At 37.0% G+C, this 20,899-nt stretch overlaps 2 protein-coding genes across 4 annotated transcripts in view; one reads left to right on the forward strand and one right to left on the reverse strand.

Annotated features, from left to right (window-relative positions):
- LOC134804651 (transcription termination factor 5, mitochondrial-like) overlaps positions 1-9,111 on the forward strand; it is a 23,913-nt gene extending 14,802 nt beyond the window's left edge. The window contains exon 9 of the mRNA XM_063777761.1: positions 8,841-9,111. The gene's annotated coding sequence lies outside the window, so the exon portion shown is untranslated. The remainder of the gene's footprint in view (positions 1-8,840) is intronic.
- Positions 6,290-20,899, reverse strand: part of LOC134804645 (uncharacterized) — a 22,223-nt gene continuing 7,613 nt past the window's right edge. The window contains exons 4-15 of one of the 3 annotated variants that reach the window (XM_063777753.1): positions 19,357-19,494; positions 18,893-19,045; positions 17,455-17,687; positions 16,934-17,003; positions 16,476-16,741; positions 15,470-15,548; positions 13,577-13,702; positions 12,826-12,979; positions 10,002-10,145; positions 9,256-9,412; positions 8,177-8,360; positions 6,290-7,680 (exon numbers count right to left, since the gene is read on the reverse strand). In XM_063777753.1, coding sequence (XP_063633823.1) covers positions 6,867-7,680; positions 8,177-8,360; positions 9,256-9,412; positions 10,002-10,145; positions 12,826-12,979; positions 13,577-13,702; positions 15,470-15,548; positions 16,476-16,741; positions 16,934-17,003; positions 17,455-17,687; positions 18,893-19,045; positions 19,357-19,494 — 2,518 coding nt within the window. In that variant the 3' untranslated portion in view covers positions 6,290-6,866. Of the gene's footprint in view, positions 7,681-8,176; positions 8,361-9,255; positions 9,413-10,001; positions 10,146-12,825; positions 12,980-13,576; positions 13,703-15,469; positions 15,549-16,475; positions 16,742-16,933; positions 17,004-17,454; positions 17,694-18,892; positions 19,046-19,356; positions 19,495-20,899 lie in introns of all 3 variants that reach the window. The other 2 variants (XM_063777752.1, XM_063777754.1) reach the window with 2 other exon arrangements.

Consider the following 20,899-nt stretch of genomic DNA (forward strand, 5'->3'; position numbering starts at 1 on the left):
CCTATATGTCTATCTTTAGTTCTAGTAGTTGCCTACATAACATAATAAATACACTTACCTTCTTTTTACTTCAATAAAGGAAAAGGGTGTTATGGTAAGAAAGATGTGTAGGTAAGACAAGGTTGCGAAGCTGTCGGCAGCGGCTCGCAGCCGCCGCGACGCGGGCGTACTGGGCCGTCCGTCGCCGCAGCCACCGCTTAATTATTCATTAACAGTTATTATTACTGGGGATTATTAATAAAACATTCGCCCTGACTATTGGCACTTAGATTAACGTCGAGGGAGTAATGGCGCATTTCAGCAATTTCGGTTGTTATTTAATTGAAGTCAATTTAGATGATCAGAGTCTATTTAGGTTGGTGCTGGCGCTCGCCAGCGGGATCTCGGCTTCATTGGGCTTATTGGTGACTTTCAGACAACACGAATTGCACTCGCTGATGCACTTTGTCGCATACGGACTCGCGGTGTTCGTGGAAAGTGGGTCGACGTGACTGCGTCTAGTGCTGGTTCACCTCCGTACCTACCTGTGTATTTTTGATGAGTGACCTTGTGTTCCCGTGGATTATGATTGCGTCAAGTTGTGGTGTACGTGCTAGGGACGGTTGACTCGAATGTGCATTGCATCCTGTGCGTGCATGCTGGCGGCTCTCGGACATTTTGATGGATGTATGTCGTATGTGTCATACGAGAGACGATGTTACCGGAAGTACCTACTGAGTCAGAAATCACAGGAAAAACCACCTCTGATCTGGAGTAATAAAACAACCGTAATATTCGAATATCTAGGTATGTATTTAGGTATATGTGATTAGTCCCTAAACCTATGGATTTAAAGACGCGTCCGAAAGGCCTTAGCATTATGTCAAAGTAGTATGTCTAAGTAAGTACCCTAAGTATAATTTTGTCTAGATTTTCTTTTACTACTTTGTTGGCGGGATGATTGGTATGAGTCCGAGCCAACTTAAAGGTTTCTAGTACCTACTAGCGATCACTGAGCTAAGCCGCGAGCAGACCGACGGACATGACGAAACAATTAGGGTTTCTTGTTGACTGGTTTGTAACCAAATATGAAATGTAGTATTGCCTCGTACATTTTAAGCCAGCATCATTTTGGAAAATTTTAAACCGTATTGTTTGGTATCGTTTGCGAAAGCTTAATTCTTACACCCCACGATGTGTGTTTGATCTTCTATATTCAAACGAGCCCGTTACTTTCCCTTAGCAAAGATCTTAAAAGTGAAGAAGAAAAGAACGTACTCCCACCTTAAAAGGCCGGCCACGCACTTACAACCCCTCGGTTGTCCATGGGCGGTAATGCCGGTAATCGCTTACTATGAGGCGATCCGTCTGCTTATTTGCCTCCTATATCATTAAAAAAAATATATTTAGGTAAAATCTACATGATCAAACCCCGTCATCAATGTTCCTACATTAAAAATTTGGGTTGGCAAAACTATCTACCGTAGGGTCCGTAGGTAACCCTAACTTCATCCCAACTTTGACCAAGTCAAAAATTAAAATAATATTTTTACCAATATTTAAATAGGTCAGATATCCATTGAATTCACAATAAATAGAACTGTGTAAAAAGTGTCTCAAAGTAAAAAAAAATCTAGAATTCCTTAACTTTGCCACCCGTCGCCAACATTACCTAATTTTTTTTTATTATGAACGTTACGCTTAAACTTAATCTAAATCAAAAATTGACAAATTTAATGTTGAATTAGTAAAAGCCCATGATACAAGTAGGTATTTTTGACTTAATACTAGATAAGTCGTTTAAGTTATACAGGATGGGACCAACATCAAATCGCGAAAAATAATTTTGGGTGGTCTATTTTCTATGGCAGGGTAAAATTTTTTTCGCGATTTCGGGGTTGGACCCATAGTAAAAGTTGCTCAGTATAATCCCAAAACCTCCCTGGCAATGGGAATGCACTTATTTTTAGCCACCCTATACATATCTAATAAAGCCGAATTAAGGGCACGTATTATTGGCATCCCTTATACTTTCACTGAACTGGAACATTGATAACGGGTTGTATACTCATAGAAGTTAATTTCAGTACCACTTCGTACCTTTAGTCTGTTCGAGAAACTGAAAACGGTGAAAAATTTAAAATCCTCTTCTTTAATAATATAAATTTTCGTTTCTTAAATATGAATAGGTACTTTTTGAGATATTGGGGAAATAAAAAATATCTTTTTTTCCCTTTTTTTTGCTTATAACTTTTGATATTTTTTGTGTGCTAATACACGCTTCGAATACATGTTTCTAGGCATCATGACGAATCTAATGAGGTATCACACGTATTTTTAGGAGTAGTATCTTTATTTTTAGTCTGTTCGAGAAACGGAAAACCGGGAAAAAAAGAGATAATACTCCTAAAAATACGTGTGATACCTCATTAGATTCGTAATGATGTCTCGATAAATGTATTCGAAGCGTGTATTAGCACACAAAAAATTACAAAAGTTATTAACAAAAAAAGGGAGAAAAAAGTAGATTTTTCTTATTTCCCAAATATCTCAAAAAGTACTAATATTTGAGAAACCAAAATTAATATTATAAAAGAGGAGGATATTTCCAATCAAACATTCCATACTTACCAGAACTGTATCTCCATTATTTATATTTTTTATTCAACGCTGAACACAGCCCTCCGCGCCTCAATTTCGGGAAACGCGCGGCGTGAAAAAGCGATTACGTAACATTAAATATAATTTTAAAAGTATTACCCTAAAAAAGTATAAATAATGGAGATACAGTTCTGCAAGTATGGAATGTTTGATTGGAAATATCCTCCTCTTTTATAGTATTAATTTTGGTTTCTTAAATATTAATACTTTTTGAGACTTTAGGAAAATAAAAAATATCTTTTTTTTTCCCTTTTTTTGTTTATAACTTTTGATATTTTTTGTGTGCTAATACACGCTTCGAATACATTTTTCTAGACATCATTACGAATCTAATGAGGTATCACACGTATTTTTAGGAGTATTATCTCTATTTTTCACCGTTTTCCGTTTCTCGAACAGACTATTTTCACCGTTTTCAGTTTCTCGAACAGACTACTTGTCATAGTGACAATCAATATGAAAATCGGTACCTCATACTGACGAAAATATACTTAAATTAAATTCCTTGACCGTATGTCACCACATTGGTTTAGATAGGGTTGGCTTTACAAATAAGACGCGTAGGTATAGGTAATAGGTAATAAGTAGCAAAGAATCCGACTCAATAAAAACCATATGGGGCGAAGATATGGCAATGGCAACGTACGTAGAGTTAGACCAAGAAAAGTCTGCAGCGATATTGATAGCCCACGCAGTGCAAGCGTTATTTTAAATGTCAAACTTCTATGAAATGATGACTTGCACTGCGTGGGTTATCAAAATCGCTGCAGACTTTTCTTGGTCTAACTCTATCTTACCCAGTACCTACTGTACCTAGACACATTAGGAGACACTTATTTCCTTGTTTATAATTTCGAGTTCACAAATAATAATTTAGACTAGACAAAAAAAATTCAAAATCACTCTCCTTGATGCGACTGGCAAATCATATTACTTTTAAGCAACCGGGTTTTTTAACCTAATTAGACCCCGCTGAATCCGAATTTGCCGGTTGCTTGATCGAAATCTTGACCGGTAGTAAGATATTTGACATTAAAGGTCCCTTTTTTTCGTTTTTTGTAAATAACTCTTAAACGGTGGCGCTTAGCAAAAATCGATCGTAGTCCAGTCGAAATCGATTTTACGAAAAATATGACGAGTCTAATAAACAATAGGTACGCATTCATTCTTATTTTGTTGCTGATTATCAGCAGGAGGGCAGTAGTTAGGTAGAGAGTAATATCCTAATATCTCAGTACCTACGTAGCTGATTATGATATGGGAAATAGTGGTTACGCGAGGGACACTACCCATCACTACACCTTATAAAACAGAGTCCCCCGCTGCGTCTGTCTGTGTGTTCGCGATAAACTCGAAAACTTCTTAATGGATTTTCACCTATCAATAGAGTGATTCTTGAGGACGGTTTAGGTGTATAATTTGTTAAGGTTTAGTGTAACCCGTGCGAACCCGGAGCGGGTCGCTAGTTTGATATATATTTCAATTTGTTACTACTTAAGGGTACAGTCAGCGTCGTATAGTAGGTAGCATCCAAAGTATTCAAATAGTTCGGTACGCCATACAAATAATATAGTGTATCGAACTATTTGAATACTTTGGATGCTACCTACTATATGACGCTGACTGTACCTACCTACCTAACAAAATGTGAATTATTTGTGACAAATACAAATAATTCGCATTTCGTAGCTAGCTACAAAACTCATCGGATACATGCACACCTAGCACAGAAGCTGTAGATTTATACTAATATTTTAATGTGTTGCTCTTTTCCTTAAAAATATGTGAAGTCAGGGGTGACTTAACTAGTATAAATATCGTTTTTTAATGGGTGCATTTTAAGCACCTACACAAACCTCTCAATAGAAAAGGCTAAGTAATTTCACCTTGCAATTGATGTCCTTAGACATACATATACTACAATACCTAGTTTGTATCGACAAGAATGATTTTATGGTATATATGTAATGTATGTTCTCATAGGTATAGGCGTCTATGTGAAGAATCATGTGACGGGGCGTAGGCGTCGCACATAAAATCTCTCTGGCGACGTAGCGAGCACAGAATCTGCCGCTCTCTCAATTGGACTCAATTGCTTTAATTGACTTCAATTGAAATGACCTCGCACGCACCGACTGTAACCCACCACTAGCCTGACATTTATCTTTTTTTGGAACTGACATAAAGTCATGTTAGATGAATATTTGTATAGGTACCTACCCATCATATTCGTTATGTTACCTATGTCCGTAGTTTTTGATTCGTGGTGTCATTTTAGATCTTATATTAGATTTATACATTATAACGTTTAAGAATCATTAACTTATTTACGTATAGCGAGATTAGTGTCAAATCATCTGAAAATATATCTGTAAGTTTACAATCTCGCTAGTTAAATTATAAACTGAGGGTAGGAATATTACGATCTAACCTAACCTAACTTACGTTAAATTGTAAACTAACAGGTGCATAATCTTACAATGTCATATCATAACCATTCCAGTTAAATAAACCAGGCTGATTTTAATTTCTTGTCCTGAAACTGTTTTGGGATGTGTTCCGTCCGCGGCCCGAAATTGACAATTCTGAACCATTTGGTATTATTATGCCATGTAGTTTTCTAGTTCGTTGTAATGAATATATCCACTGAAAAACTTATAGCGGGTCTATAGCCTTTCGGCTATAAGGACTAGTCTTACTATGCTGGCACAACAAAATGTTTCAGAAATTGCAACCCTTATACGAATCGTTTCATTAAATACCTTCTCCTGTTACAAACTTTTTCAAAAATGTAGCTTAATGTTGTTAAAACGCATCGATTGACACCTCATTCACCAGAATCGGATCAGTAATTTTGGTGGAACATTCGACACAAACATACCCACATAACTACATACTTATACATAGACTGCTAAAATCATTAGATCAGAGATAGTTGGGCAAAAATTTAAAATAAAGCGAACCTTGTTTTTTTGAAGTGAAAACTTCTTTAGCGGCGCTGTGCACTTTTTGAGGTGGGGAAAAAATGTTAAACTCGAGACAGCGTAAGAGCGGTTTCGCACTACGTCCGATCCGAATCCGATCCCAACCCGTGAAAATATGGTCCGTAGTAGCCGTAGAACTATTTCTATGGTAAGTTACGCACTAGATCCGATCTCCGTCATCCAATTTATTTCCGTCATTCAACGTGTGCGGTGCGTAACTTACCATAAAAATAGTTCTACGCCTACTACGGACCATATTTTCACGGATCCGGATCGGATTCGGATCGGACGTAGTGTAAAACCGCTAAGACGTAAGACGTAACCCTCTCTTTCTACCGCGCGGCGAAAATGTATGCATGAGCCTGCTGTTTCGTTTAGGCGGCGCAGGGCGCTTGCGTAACGTCACGTGTGACGGACAATGTCATTGTGTTTTTCTTTTTTGATTTAAATGCCATCTAGTGAGTTTCCCTCAAACTGGTATTAATATAACTGTAGTACTCACAGTGATGTGCTTAGGGGTTTCAAGTAATGCGACGAAATAACGCTAGATGGCGTTAACCTCAATTATACATAGTGCTGCAGACATTCATTGAGTTTTCACTTCTGCCGGAACTTCCGGAGTGCAACCCGTTGCTTTATTTTTATTATTAACTTTTCGGTGTAAGTATACCTTTATTACCCTGTCCACAAAGACAATAGTTTCATCTGCTAATGTGTTTTTTATTACAACTGTACAATGACGTAAGAGGCACGACATTTTGGCACGTGTCCTATCCGGTCCACAATTGCTCTTAATTAGGAAACAGCGGTGCGGGACGTGCAAGTCTTGCGTCAGTTTGCCGTCTTTCCTACATACGTTCAATGGAATCCCTGGGCCACCACGAAAACCATGTCAAAGTGGTATTATAATATACCATAATGCATTCCAGTATAGATATTAAGGAATATTATGTTAGGATGTCATACACGATGTTTTTTTAAAGTCCTTTAACTTTAAAGGTTGCATTCCTGACATAAATTAAGTTAGTTTCTTAAAGACACCGGTATTCTAATTAACTTCGTTTCGGAGATAATCACAAATCTATTTTTATCTAATATGGCCCCTATGAACGTGTACACTTGCCTTAAGGCTTGTTTACATATTGATTAGTGTTTAGTACCTATGAGTTTATGAATGTGCTACTAAACGCAAGTACTATCTACTATATACTATCAACTAGATACTACATATTTAATAAGTTATTATTTATGATCTTTCTTCTTTCTAAAGAATTTTCTGAAATCTGAACCTCCATGTTCTGAATTATTATCATCATTTTTTTTATGTGATCGTTTTCCCGTTGACAATTCTTCCGTCTCCGTAGGATCGTCGCCCTCCTCGTCGTCCCGGGGTATGAAAGTAGCGAGTTCATTAAATCTCAAGCACTTCCTACCCCGTTTTCCTCCACTACCCGAAGATTTTATTTTCTCTGGTTTTGAAGTCTTACTTGTGCCGGGATCATATAAAGTGCTATGAATTTCTTTTTCTTCTAAGTTGGGTGGAGGCGCAAGGACCGCGCTCCTTCCAGACGGACCGGGTGAATCTAAACTCGTATCCAAAGAACTAGATAATTTAGCTTTTAGAAAATCTCTTAATAGTACATTATGCACTGAAGGTAGGCGTTGTTTGGTCGGTCTCTTGTCAGATTCTCTTTCTTTCAAGGAGTTTATCACTTTTAAATATGCCATTTCTAGACTCTCTCCTGTTTGTACTTCTTGATCTCTTCCGTCGCTCATCATACTGAGCAGTTCGGACTCAGTAAATGAGTTCCTCCGGGGCACTTCTGTAGATACCGATCTTCCGGCTCCATGCACTTCTTCTAATTTATTCGACGGTCGCCTCTGCTTAAATAAGGTTATTTTGTGGAAAATAGAAAACGCGCGCTGGAAAATATTTGTGGGTTTTCCAGTGTTTTGGGAATATAACATATTCTCTTCGTCAAAGAGAGCGCTATTGTACATATATTGGTCGCGATCAGTATCCATCGGGGAGCGCATAATTGAGTCCAAATACAACCTGAAAAGAAAATAAAATACCTAAGCAACAGTATTTATACCAATTATAAATATCATCATTCTTTATGGTTAAAGAGCAAAAGAGCTTTTAAAGTTTTCGGTAAGTTAATTCACTTGGTGAGTTGTATTTTTGAATCAGCATCTAGCATATTTTTTTGGAGCGAGTTAAGTGTTTAATATGCCTACTCTCCTACATTAGACCAATAAAAAAAAGTTAAAATTTTATCTCATTTAAGAGTATAAACCAATATTTATTTGTAGGTACCCGGGTAGATAATTCTCATCGAAACCTGTTTGTACCTTATTTGCTATTTTTATTGCTAGTTTCCACTAACAACCATATTCAAATTACGTACCTACCTTAGTTGGCTCAGTGAAAATTATCTCGAAAACTTTACTGCGACTGCGACGAGACAAGGTCTACTGGTGGTCAGTTAAATGTGTTTGTGTTTAGTACATGTACTATGATGTACTAAATAGCAAAATAAAATGCTTACTCATTGTCAGCGCTATCATAGTAGACGAAGAATGCCTCCGCAACTTTGGGCACGCATATCCGAAGCCAGTAGTGTGTGATGTAGAGCATCGTGACCAACACAGCCAGGCAGGTGGCCGCGGCGAGGTACACGCTGCGCTGCCCGTCGATCACGCCGCATAACACGCGGTCTTCGTCGTAGGCATCTAGATATCCACAGTTGGTGGTTCATTGTACATAAACACTCAACTGAACAATAATAGTCCTTGTTTGGTCGCAATATGGCTCATTATTGGGCAGTTACTTAACACATATATGCCCAAAAATGGTTTAAGCTCTGTGAACTCCTTGAGGTTACAGTCATTCTCCTACTAATTTTAATGTGTAGGAGCGAGTTTTATTCAGTGGTCGAAAACGACCCAATGGGCATATGTGGGTTAACTGTGGCAACAATGGTACCACACAATATCGCAAATTCCGTGATTGTGCAATGATCTATATAGGAAGATTTATTGATGAAATTTCAGCGTTAGGTATATGAGTGATTGAGTACCGATCCTTAATACATTTCTAGATATGTAGATATTTAGTTACTGTATTAGAATTGATGAGCTTAGCAAGCAATGTCATCTGTAGGTACCTACTAATTGAAAAAGTAATTACAATAGATGTGTTAATTGCCGCAGGTACGACATCCGCACGACTACGGCATGCAGACTCCACAGTCAAGTGAAGAATAAAGCATGTTCAAGTTTTCGGTTTGTAATGCCATACCATGCCATGCCCTGTTACACGTCCACGTTCACCGTGCTAGCAAGATGGTTGTGAATACATCAAACTGCCCATGAAGTAATTCGACGGCATTACCTATAACAGCTCATATGCTACTGCCAAGTGCCAGTACCTGCTTAATCGAAACGACGCCGGGCAGCGCCTATCCATTTTGTGAGATACGCCATCTTTCGTACCACGCACAGCATAATGCGCCAAGGTTTGAGGAACCGTTTTGCTAATATCGCGAGCTCTAATGGCGGAGACTCCGAACAACCATCGACTCGAGAAGCTTGCCAGCCAGGATGACGTAAACAGAAAAACAATCACATGCGGATCCACAGTTCGGTATGCCGTCGCAGGCGTTGGTGCTGTCGATGCAGAGGCGGGTGCCCTCCACCTGGCACTCCACCAGGTTCTTCTTACACTGCGGCTCCAGCAGCGCCAGCGGCCGCGCCGTCGTCAGAGCCACCATGACGTGCGCCATCTAAACATGTACAATATACGGTATTACAAAGTATGATCTTTCTTTTAGACACTCAAGCCATCTTTGCTTGCATAAGCTTTGTTCAATTTGGATTAATATAGTATTTGTTCACGCGTGTTACGTGTTATCAAAAGTGTTAAGGTGACATTCGGATGGCAACTGCATTACTGTTCTGGCATTACTGCTGCGGCCTTGATGCGGCGCTGTCACTGTCAAATATCCTTAATAAAATGAGTGACATTCGCAGCCGTGTTATAGGCGCTATTAGAACAGACAGCGCCCGCGTAAAAGCCGTAGCAGTTAACCAGTAATGCAGCTGCAGTTGCCATCCGAATGTAACCTTCTTCTTCTCGTCTCGTCGGTTCTTGACCCGACTTTAAATGCTTAAAGCAATTTTTTTCAATTAAGTTTTGTTTATGTTCTTACCTATGTTAAGTTTTCAATCAATTCGTGAACGACAGCTAAGGGAAAGGATTTCGGGTAACAGGTACCTATGCTTTGGCACAAACAGATACATATCGATATAAGAACATGAAGAATGAACAATACGATTTTTTTGGTATGCTATAGAATGTAAAATAATACGTACTGCAAAGTTTTCAATGCTCAGTATTACCCTCGACGAGTTGAACACGACCATTAATCTGGTTTTAGTTCCGTTGTACGCGCTACACATATCGAACAACTGTTTACTCGTTTTGGGATTCATTTTTATCGTCACGTGGTTATTCATCTGTAAAATAACACAAAAATGCACCTAAATTAAAAACACCGTTAAACTAAAATCTAAAATATCTAGCTAAAAAATCACGTTAATCGTCGGAGGTAGTAGTATTAAGCCGCAACACTTTGTTTACGCTAGCACTTAAGTATGGGATCGGTTTGGTCTTGCAAGTCGGTTATTATATTACCGACTTCTAAATTCCAAAAGGAGGGGGTTCTCAATTCGGTTGTATGTTAGTTTTTAGGGTTCCGTACCTCAAAAGGAAAAAACGGAACCCTTATATGATCACTCGTGCGTCTGTCTGACTCTCTGTCTGTCCGTCTGTCACAGCCCATTTTCTCCAAAAGTACTGAACCAATTAAGTTGAAATTTGGTACACATATGTAAATTCGTGACCCAAAGACGGACATCCTACGTAAACAAATGAATTCGAATGACTGAAACATTTTGCATGTTGGCTTTATGTCGACTGAATACTGAATCTAAAACTGTATTAAGACCTAATTGTAACGTATTCTGGCAAATAAACATTTCTATTTCTATTTCTATTTTAAACATGGAGGCCACTTTTGGGGGGTAAATGAGAAAATTAAATAATAATGTTTTTTAAACTAATATATCGTGTTAATATCTCAAATATATTTTTTTTGTAATTTTGAAATAAATAGTTTATAAGTTATTTAAGAAAATAGCCAAAAAAAGACCATTCCCCCCTTTATCTCCGAAACTACTGGGTCTAAAATTTTGAAAAAAAAATAAAAATATTTCTTTACCTATAGATGACAGGAAAATCCATTACAAATATGTAGTCAAGCGTGAGTCGGACTAATTACTTAGTTTTTCATCCGACCCCTAAGGGGTTCTTTAAAGGTAGGTAATTCACTCGCGTTTCACATACCCTTGGAACGCGAGTCCGACTCGCACTTGGCCGGTTTTTTATTTTTGGTACCTCAAAACTCCGTCATTTCACAGTCGATTTTAAAATGATTAATTTTTATTGGTCCCGTTTTTGTCGAAATCTAGTTCTGATAATGGGATCCATGAGGAATCGAGGGAACACTTAAACTAGGCGTCACAAACCCGGTTTCACCGAAATCGAAAAAAACGGAAAAACCGGGTTTACAGCCAATAGCAAAAACCGGGTTTTAACTTTGATTAAACCGGCTTTTTAGAGTTTTTCTATTTTACAGTTTTATATACATAGTTTAATTATTTAGATGAACAACAAGCGCTTCAGAGTTTACTATTACATTTAGAACAATACAATATATTATAAGTATGCACTAATTGTATAAATAAACAGCAATTCTCACTAAATATCCCTAGTTTAACGTTCAGTAACGTTTATTAGTAGTAACGCTCATTGATGGACACCTCGGTCTTGGAAGTGCTGGGGCACAAACGCCACCGAGAGAAATAGTCATCTAATAGATACTAATATCTAAAAGAAGAAAGAACACATTTCCAAGCTGTCTTCTTGTGTCATAAGGGTCAGGTCAAACACCCGGGAGGTGGTGTTAGGCGGGATACGACTCAACCATCGGTATTTTCAGACCTATGACATGACAACTAATACTGGGCGGTGTTGAGAATGTGGGAAATCCGCAAGCACGTACCGCTCGGCGGCCACTGGGGTACCGTCTATTGCTTTTATTGTGAAGACTGGGTCCGGGTTGTGGTCACTTCTCCATCGAGCTCCTTTGAACGTTCCTTTGCCTTTGTTAGAAACGGCCAAAAAAGTGTTGTTCCTATCTGCCCAGTCTATGATCGCCTCCCCGCTGGCATCAGATTTCCTATATCCCCAGCTGGTATGGTATCTATTCAAGTCTCAAATGTAAAGGGATGGTTGTTCCAAGTAAGGAAGGCGTGGAGTACGCAAGCAGAGTACGTGGAGGCTTATATATGTTGCATATAGTGATCCAAAAGACTCGAGCCCTGTTAGCTCTTTTTTTAGGGCTCGCCTCATCTCTTGACGCCTAAAAGGCTAAAAGCCTTTTTTATTTAATTAGTAAAATAGGCTTTCAGCCTTTTAGGCGTCAATAGATGAGGCGAGCCCTAAAAAAAGAGCTAACAGGGCTCGAGTCTTTTGGATCACTAGCTGCATATCCTTGTTTCGCCGATTTGAATAATCGTGGTGGCGATGTTGTTGCCGTCGATGTTATTTGAAATCACGTTGACCAGGGCAGTAAGAGAAGACTGGGCGTATGTTGTAGTTCTATATTGTTTTTTTTTTATGGTGTAATGCGTAATGCGTATTCCACGTTTCGCGTCTTTTTCGTTAAGTTTGTTGTAAATAATTTAAATGGTTCTTCAAACTGTTTTGTGAATTCGGTTGTATTCTATTACGTAAAGTTTATTCTTAAAAACATCATCAGCATAATATTGAAAATAGACTAGGTAGGTACATTGTTAGTAGGTAGTCTTATTTTACAACGACCGGGTAGCCGCAGTGCAAAGTAAGTTGGCACATAATATGCATCGCAAAATGCGTATCGACTGCATATTTACTTTCTATTTGTTTTCTGTAAGATCAACCTTCCCCTGTACATAATAAAGTTCAATTGCCTAAACAAAACCTCACGCAGACAATCGTTACTATTAAAACAATATGCCTCACATGCCCGGAGTCGTGAGTGACAGAGCTAAAGCTCGGATCATAAAATAATAAACAAGTTAAGTGAATAAGTGCCTGGTCATCCGGGAGCTCGATGAGTCGCGCGAATTCGTGCATGTCGATGGCGTTGAACGCGCTCGCCTGCAGCGCCGGCAAGCTCGTGGTGACGCGCCGGTGCGGCCGAGCGTCGTCCACCATGATCACCGAGATGTGCCGCCTCCGCCGTGAACTGTGACCCATTGTAACCAGGCATTAATATATGCCTGTGAAACATTTCATCTATTTCTTTCTAACACAACGGCATTTTAAATTTGACAGAGTTACGGCAATAGTTTCAATGAATGAAAATGTGGGAAAACAATATTTCATTGAGGGCAGATTCCGGTTTTGCGACTAGCGAGTCAATAATGAGTAATGTGGTTAATTAGTATAATTAAGTTGGAAATAGCAAAACGTGTCCTATTTAGTGCCTAAAATAATCGTCAACTCTAATTAGGTATACAATTATAAATGAACATCCGTTTGTGCTTAACCGCATATTCAGCATGTTGCTTTTATATAGTGATACATAGATTAAGTACCTGCGGCACAAAATAGTAATATATGGACCAACGAAGAATAGTTGCAACTCGTTCATTGTTGGTTCTACTGAAAAAACCGGGGATTCGAACCTGTTCAGGGCCAGTCAAATAATGCCATGTGTAGGTACTAAGTAATCGAAATTGGTTAGATTCATTGTCTACTCATAAGGTTTAACCGCTTAACCCCGGGTTAGTGGAATGGTGCAAGTGGCCCTTAAGGTACAACTTCGCTACATATTTCATACCTACGCTTGCTCTGTGGTTTTAAGAGTTCGGAACCATGTTTGCTCAGTAATCCGGCCATCACTGGCGCTGATTGCACAACATTTTCCCACGACTCGTGATCCACCAACGTCCCCGACAAAGATCGTCTAGAAATGAATTAAGTAGGTACAGTGAATTATATACACATTTTACAACATTATAATTAAAATCTAACGAACTTTAGACGACCGGTCTGATTCCCGGGTTCGATTCCAGGTAAGGGCATTTATTTGTGTGATGAACACAGATATTCGTTCCTGAGTCATGGGTATTTTCTATGTATATAAGACTATAAGTATGTAATAATCTATATACCTACGTATCTATGCCGTCGCCTACAAACTTTGCTTAGTTTGGGGCTAGGTCGATTTATGTAAGATTGTCCCCAAATATTTATTTATTTAAAATATTGCTCAAAAATGTACCTATAATAAGATAAACAGCCCCTGTTTCGGCAGGTTAAGGCTCTTGAGAGTTTGTATATTTTTTTTAAATATTATTAAGCATATCAATACCTTAAAAGCTTTTAAGTAAGTTATATTAGTTCTTTGTTAATATTTTTAATGTTTAAACTATAGGGTTTTAGTTGAAACTTTTTTTAATATGAATTTTTTCGTCTACCTTTTATTTGGCTCCCATTTCGTGATACAAATTTAGCTCAGCTCCTAAGTTCGTGAATTCGTGTCCCCTGTTTCGGAATAAAGTTTTCTTAGAGTATAAGTGGTGATAATTTGCTGATATTAATTTTAAATATTTAACGGTCTTACCTACTTACGAGTAATTGTAAGGTCAAATTGAAAATAATATTTTAAAAAAATGTTAAATTGAGAGCTAGCTTACAGTTTTTTGTACTCGTCGACTTTAATGGTTGAATTAAGACTTTGTAAACCATATGGGTACTTTAATACTTGATTAAAAGCCAAACTATATAAATAAATAAAAAATAAAAAAATAAAAAATATAGTTTTTATTTAAAAATAAATTAACTATCTTATACGTTAAATATAAACATAGGTACACAAAAATAAATCAAATAAATCAAATTATAAATAAAATTGTGTTAGTAGTTAATATGAGAATATACGTGGAATATACCTTAAAAATTGTAACTCGGGTCAATTTCAAACTCGTTTTATGAGAATTCTAGTGAAAAAAACATATACCGAATTTCGCTCATACGAAACTTCATGAAATACATTAATTGTTTTTAATTTATTTTTTTAATTATCTTCGTTGTTATATGTATTTAAAAACAAGCACTCAAAATGTATCTAGAAAATCCTTGATTCGTTAGTGGCACGAAATAGGAGACACACGAGAAATAAAATGACCGCTATTTCGTGAGTCGATTTATTGCAATTTTAAGGTACATATTTCTATGCATAGTCTTTTTTCTTATCAAATCAATTACTAAGGAACCCCCAGAAACACTCCCAAAAACTAGTCGAATGGGTTTAGCTTTTCCTTCCTATAAGCTTAACAAGTGAGAGCGCGCACCTTACGCCTAAAAAAAGTGCACGCATACAACACAGCTCGACACACACTTCGACCGTCGTATTACTCTCAGTTTAATCACTAAAATATTGGTTACTGTTTTATTGAAGAGATTAAATAATACAGATATTTTTCATATGTATAATCTGAATAAAAAATATTTGAATTCCTTATTATTTGCGCCACAAACAAAACTAACGAAATAACGTACTAACACGAACTTGGGGCCCTTTACCTTATAACACCTATTTCCTCCTTCCTTCCATTATAGTGTTAGTCAACTGCTGTCTTTATTATAATTACTTAATTATTGGTTGGTTAAATTTAACTTATAGTATGGACCTAAAAATTATAACATTTATAAAACTACCCATACTTACTCTGTAGCGATAAGAGGAATTAAGGCAACATCTGTCAAAGTTTGAGTAGCTCTTAAACTACTTCGTTTCTCTTGTTGTTCTAAAAATAATAACTCTTATTAATATCGACTTAAACAGCGATTTCAGTGACGGCAATCTAAGATTAAACTTTATCCTTGTGGCTGTATTTCGCGATTTAAGGCGTGTTCTCGTTACTTTTTCGGAACATCCTGTATGGTGTCTTGTTCCATGCACAGTGACACTGGCCAATACGGTAATGGTTGCCGATTAGTATGTTTTAATGTGTATTTGGGCACAAACGGTACAATCATTCTTACATATAAGTAATTTTAATATAAAATTTCACTTTATTTACTTGTTCTGCCAGAAAGTTTATTGAGCTTATAATACCTGCCGCATAGGTAACGTCTACCATAATCCCCATGAAAATCTATTGTCGAAAAACATCAATAAATAATATTTGATGGTGGTATTGATTGCTCTATATCATTCAAGGCTAAATGCGACGCGAAGGCGACTTTGCGTATTGAATTCTAAATAAACTAAACTAAAACTAAATGAAAAAACCTTCGTTTTCGTCCGATTCTATCTGAAAACCGAATATCCTTTTTAGAGCTCACGAATTTGAGCGGCGGGTAACAATAGCGTCCATAGAAATAATATACCTACCCATTTATTAGATAGTATTATAATATGACCAGTTGCACCACCTCACTTGACAGACTGATCAACGTCACTCAGCAGAGAACTATGTAAATTCCCATAGAATAAAATTTTGCGAACTCTTTAACGGTGACAGACGGTTTGGTGCAACCGACCCTAAGGGCCACTTGCACCATTCACTAACCCGGGTTTAACCGGTTAAACCTGTAGTTACCATGGTTACCAGTACAATTTGTCACTGGGTTAACGGTTTAAACGGTTAGTGTTGTTAGTTAGTAGTGGGATGGTGCAAGTGGCGCTAAGACGTTAATAAGTTAAGGTTTAATATTAAAAGCCAACGCACCATACACGCTTGTTTCAAAGCTCCGACTGCTGCCTGTTCCAATTATTAGACTGCTGGTAGTTTCGAGACTTTCGGCAGTAAGTGGTAAAAATGGCACCGTGTCCATTTCGATTGTCGACTTTGTGATTCCTTCCTTCGTTAAGGACTCAGCTTGAATTGTGCTATTGGGATTTTCAGGGTTCTGCTTTCTCTCGTACGAGTTTGTATTGTATGCCAATACTGAGGATATATTTCTAGTGTTTTCTAGCACGTCCTGTGATTTAGTACTAAGCACGTTCGTAACAAGAAAATCTAAGTTAAATTACGAAGAAATTAACATATTAGTTTTGTCGACTCTATTTAGTCAAATAGGTGCAAATTTTGTATAAATAAAGTTTCGTATACTAACTAATATATAACATAAAGGGTCTACCAGGTACCTTAATAATTAATAAATGTACCTATAGGTACCTACTTACTTTCTTAAAACACTTTCCGTTGTGCCTCGAAAAGGAATCTCAGTTATATTAGGATACGGGTCCAAATACACTAAAATTGGAAAAAATGGTTAATTTATTATCCGGAGTTATCAGTTTATTTTTCTATCCAATACCTATACCTATATAATTATTTAATGGCATTAATAAATTTAGTTCGCACTGACAGGTAGTAAACATACATAAAACAAAAGAAGCGTTTCGTATAGGTACCAAGTTTTATACGGAACATTGATTTCTTACATTTATAATTAACTACATGTGATTTTTAGAAATACCATCTTAATCTAATCAATTACCTATTAATTTATGTATGAAATGAATATACACCAATAACAGATTATTTTGGGATATTTGAAGTTCGAACTGGCCTTCAAACATTCAAGCATTTAATGGGTATGCTTAAAGCATTCAAGCATTTAATGGGTATAGTATGCTTGAAGGCCAATTCGAACTCGAAAACTAAGTTACTCATAAAATAAGACTAAAATGTACATAATTACCACTCAAGTTTCGGTAACTATTATCCCACTTATTAAATATTGTAATAACATCACTGTCATTGGCTTGTTCTTGTGGCTTCAAATCCCCACTTTCGTTTAGTGACTTTATGACATCATCTACCAGATTGATTGGTTCCTTTTCTTTATGGTCCTCGTATTTGTTTTCTAGGTCTTGGGAAAGAATAACGTCGTTGGATGGCCTGTGGTTAGTAGTTGGGAGTGAGTATTCTTTTCTGAAACTTGAAAAACTATATAATTTATACAATATAAATAATTCAACCTGTTCCAGTTACGTATTTGTATAGCAATATTTCATGCCTAAGGGTAGAGATGAATAAATTAAAAATATTGTTAATCTCAATACAAAGTTTCTTGTAATTAGCGAGGCTATAGAGATACATTTTTGTATGGTTCTAAATATGATCATCGCTTGTAGTTCCACGATTGTCGAACGAGCGAGCGAAGCGAACGAAGTTCTTACATTCAACTTTGAACACGCGGCTGGCTAGCGGCACGTCCCGGCATTTCGATGTTTTTAAGCTGAACTGTCAGAAGATAGTTTGATACTCAATAACTAAAGTAAATTTGTTCTAATTTAAATGAAATTGGGTAAACATGTAGTCGACGGCATTATATTTTAGTCATTAAATTATGAGCAGGCTAGATCAAGAGGTTATTGAGCTAGAAAAGCTTAGAAGGCCAAAAAGCTGTTTGTGAGGGGGCTTGCTATTCTGGTCATTTTATTTGCAAGAAAGTATGGTCGAGTTTGGTATCAAATGATCGGCTTACACTTTTATAATATTGTTTTTAAATTTACCATTTTGAAATAATTAGCAAGATAAAAATAAACATAATATAGGTATTTGACATTTGACAGGAAATATTTCGGCTTACCACAGCTACAGTTTATTTTTATCTATATGGTGACTTAAATCTATCAGTTAAGGGCTCCACAGACCTTGCAATAAATCCACGCTATTTTTGATCCAATGCCGCCTATAGTGCGACATAAAATAGTAGAAACGAAATGCTACTGGAAAAGTGGGTTTGGTTAGGTTCGAACTGCACTCCTCACAGAACCGAACTGCTATCACCGAAGTGGGTTCGTTAGGCTAAAACTGCGACCCTTACAGAAACGAAATGCTACCTACTAGAAAAGTGGGTGGTTTTACCTCCTTAAAAGTCAGTTTATTTTTCTTAAAAATTATTTTCTACTATATTACGTCGCACTATACGAGTAAGTAGGTGCAACAAAATCGCTCTATATAATTTTTGCCTAACCGCGAGTTCTCAGTTCAGGGCGAACTACTAGTTTAAGTTTATTAATAAGAACGGTTTTCACTAATTACACTTTACACATATATTTTTCAGAGGAATGCAACTTTGTATGGAGGCATTTCTATGTAATTTATTGGTCTCCACGCATGAACATCCATACAATTTACGTGACTCGACGGGTTCTCTCGTACGTGGCGAGTTGTTTGTTTTAGGTTTCACGCGCTTGTTCGCCAACTTCTTCTTTTTCCACCTGTTACTGTTTCTATTTGTATTGATGTGCGTTGATGTCATTGACCGTGCAGGTGTCGTCAGTCTAAACATAAAGGTTATTGTTTAATAGACTAATTTTATGAACCGTAATAAGTTATAACACTTATAATCATTTGTAGATAAACAGGGTTCGGGCAAGGACAATACGGGTAAGCTAGGCTAACCTTCACATTGAGGAATGTTTACACATTTATTAATTAGCGTTTATTGCTACTTGCTACTTTCGTTTAGTGGCAAAAGTATGATCTCGCAATAAACACTAATCGATGTTTAAAGCTAACGTGAAGGCCAGTCACCTCCTTTATTGACGTTAATCAGTATTTACATACATTTACCTACTCTAACTCTACTAACCTTTCATCTGGCGTAAATGGTCCCACGGCGTAATCAAGTTCATATCTGGGTTGTCCGTCGGCTTCCCGTAAACCTCCCTGCTCCTTCACTGCTATTTGTACCAACGGCAAAATACTGGTCTTGTATGGCTGCCCAGGCCTGCACAGAGCGTAATTAAGTATTTTCTACTGCTATCTAGAGCCAGGAAAAGTAAAAAGCAATTTCATAAAACATTTTAACAATCATGTACAGGACGAATCTTGACGTTAGTTTGCTATACTATCCTTATTACTAGATCCAGGTGTTTGGCAGCTGTTCATCGGTGGAGGTCAGAGAATATACTTGGAAAGAAGAAATAAATAATGTATCTGCTTGAAATATGCAAATTTAGAGTTCTGGTTCTGGCTACCTATGGTTATTAAGGGGAATGATGTATTTAATTTTAATATAACATTTCCAGATGTTTCTATTCTATCGCCTACCTACGTTTTTATTTCCACAATAATGTGTAATTTGATTAATTCTGTAGGACCGGCCCTCCACAAATGAGACAAGTAGACAGCTTCGTGACTTTACTCGTACTTTGGCATTCCTTTTTTCCGTTATTCTGGCCTTCGCCGATAAACAGCCGTCTGACTCCTGGCTCCAGCAAAAAGGTATAGAAACTAACTAACTGTTAAGTTTCGTTGCTCTCATTATCATGTACCATGTCCCGGGGCTAGATCCATTGGTATTTCTAGATTAAGAATTAAGATTCTAGAACGAGTACGAGTAAAACATTATTATTGGTAATTGGCACGACAAAGACCGTAGAACGTTTTCAACCTAAAGGGCTTATTGTCAATAAAGCACTTTTGTCACTTATTTTATTTTATTTAATCGTATGGCATAAATACATAAATATATACTTTTGCCACTGAGCTGATATATGGTAGCCAGAGACACCCACCTCTCTTTCTCCCTAAGCTTGTTGCCTTGTTCACGTAGTACATTGTTATATAGTAAATATAATAATCTACGTTTTTAAAAGTTGCTACGGGCTACGGCGTAGCCAAGTTCTACGCTTGCACCTTTAAAGAACAAACCCTTTCAGGAGCGGCCTTTAAAAAAGTCTTAGATACCAATTCAAATTTACATTTTGACATCAAAATTATGTTATTTTGTTATCATTTGCCCGTGCGAATGACAACATTTAGATATGAAATGTACGTCCGAATTGGCCTCCTAATATTAATTTAAAAGATTACTCGTAGCGTATCTGGGCAATTTTATTCAAAGTTGTACACAGTGTTTTCGGGTTGTCCCATACTTTTGATATAATGTTTTGCATATTTATAGGGCTTAATTTAATGAAGATTTTTTTTAAATCAAATCCACATTTAGTTTTTAGTTATTTAGCGTATTCATTTAGTCATGTAGTATAATAATACATTAAATAAAAAATATTGTGTGGTAAAAAACGTCATGTTTTTTGCTGTCCCAACTCGATTGTTGAACTTCTTAAGTATTTTATTCAAAAATTATTCGTATAAGAACTTAACGACGGCAAAATATATATAGACTG

This window comes from Cydia splendana, chromosome Z, assembly GCF_910591565.1.
Source record: "Cydia splendana chromosome Z, ilCydSple1.2, whole genome shotgun sequence".
NCBI classification, from domain to species: Eukaryota; Metazoa; Arthropoda; class Insecta; order Lepidoptera; family Tortricidae; genus Cydia; species Cydia splendana.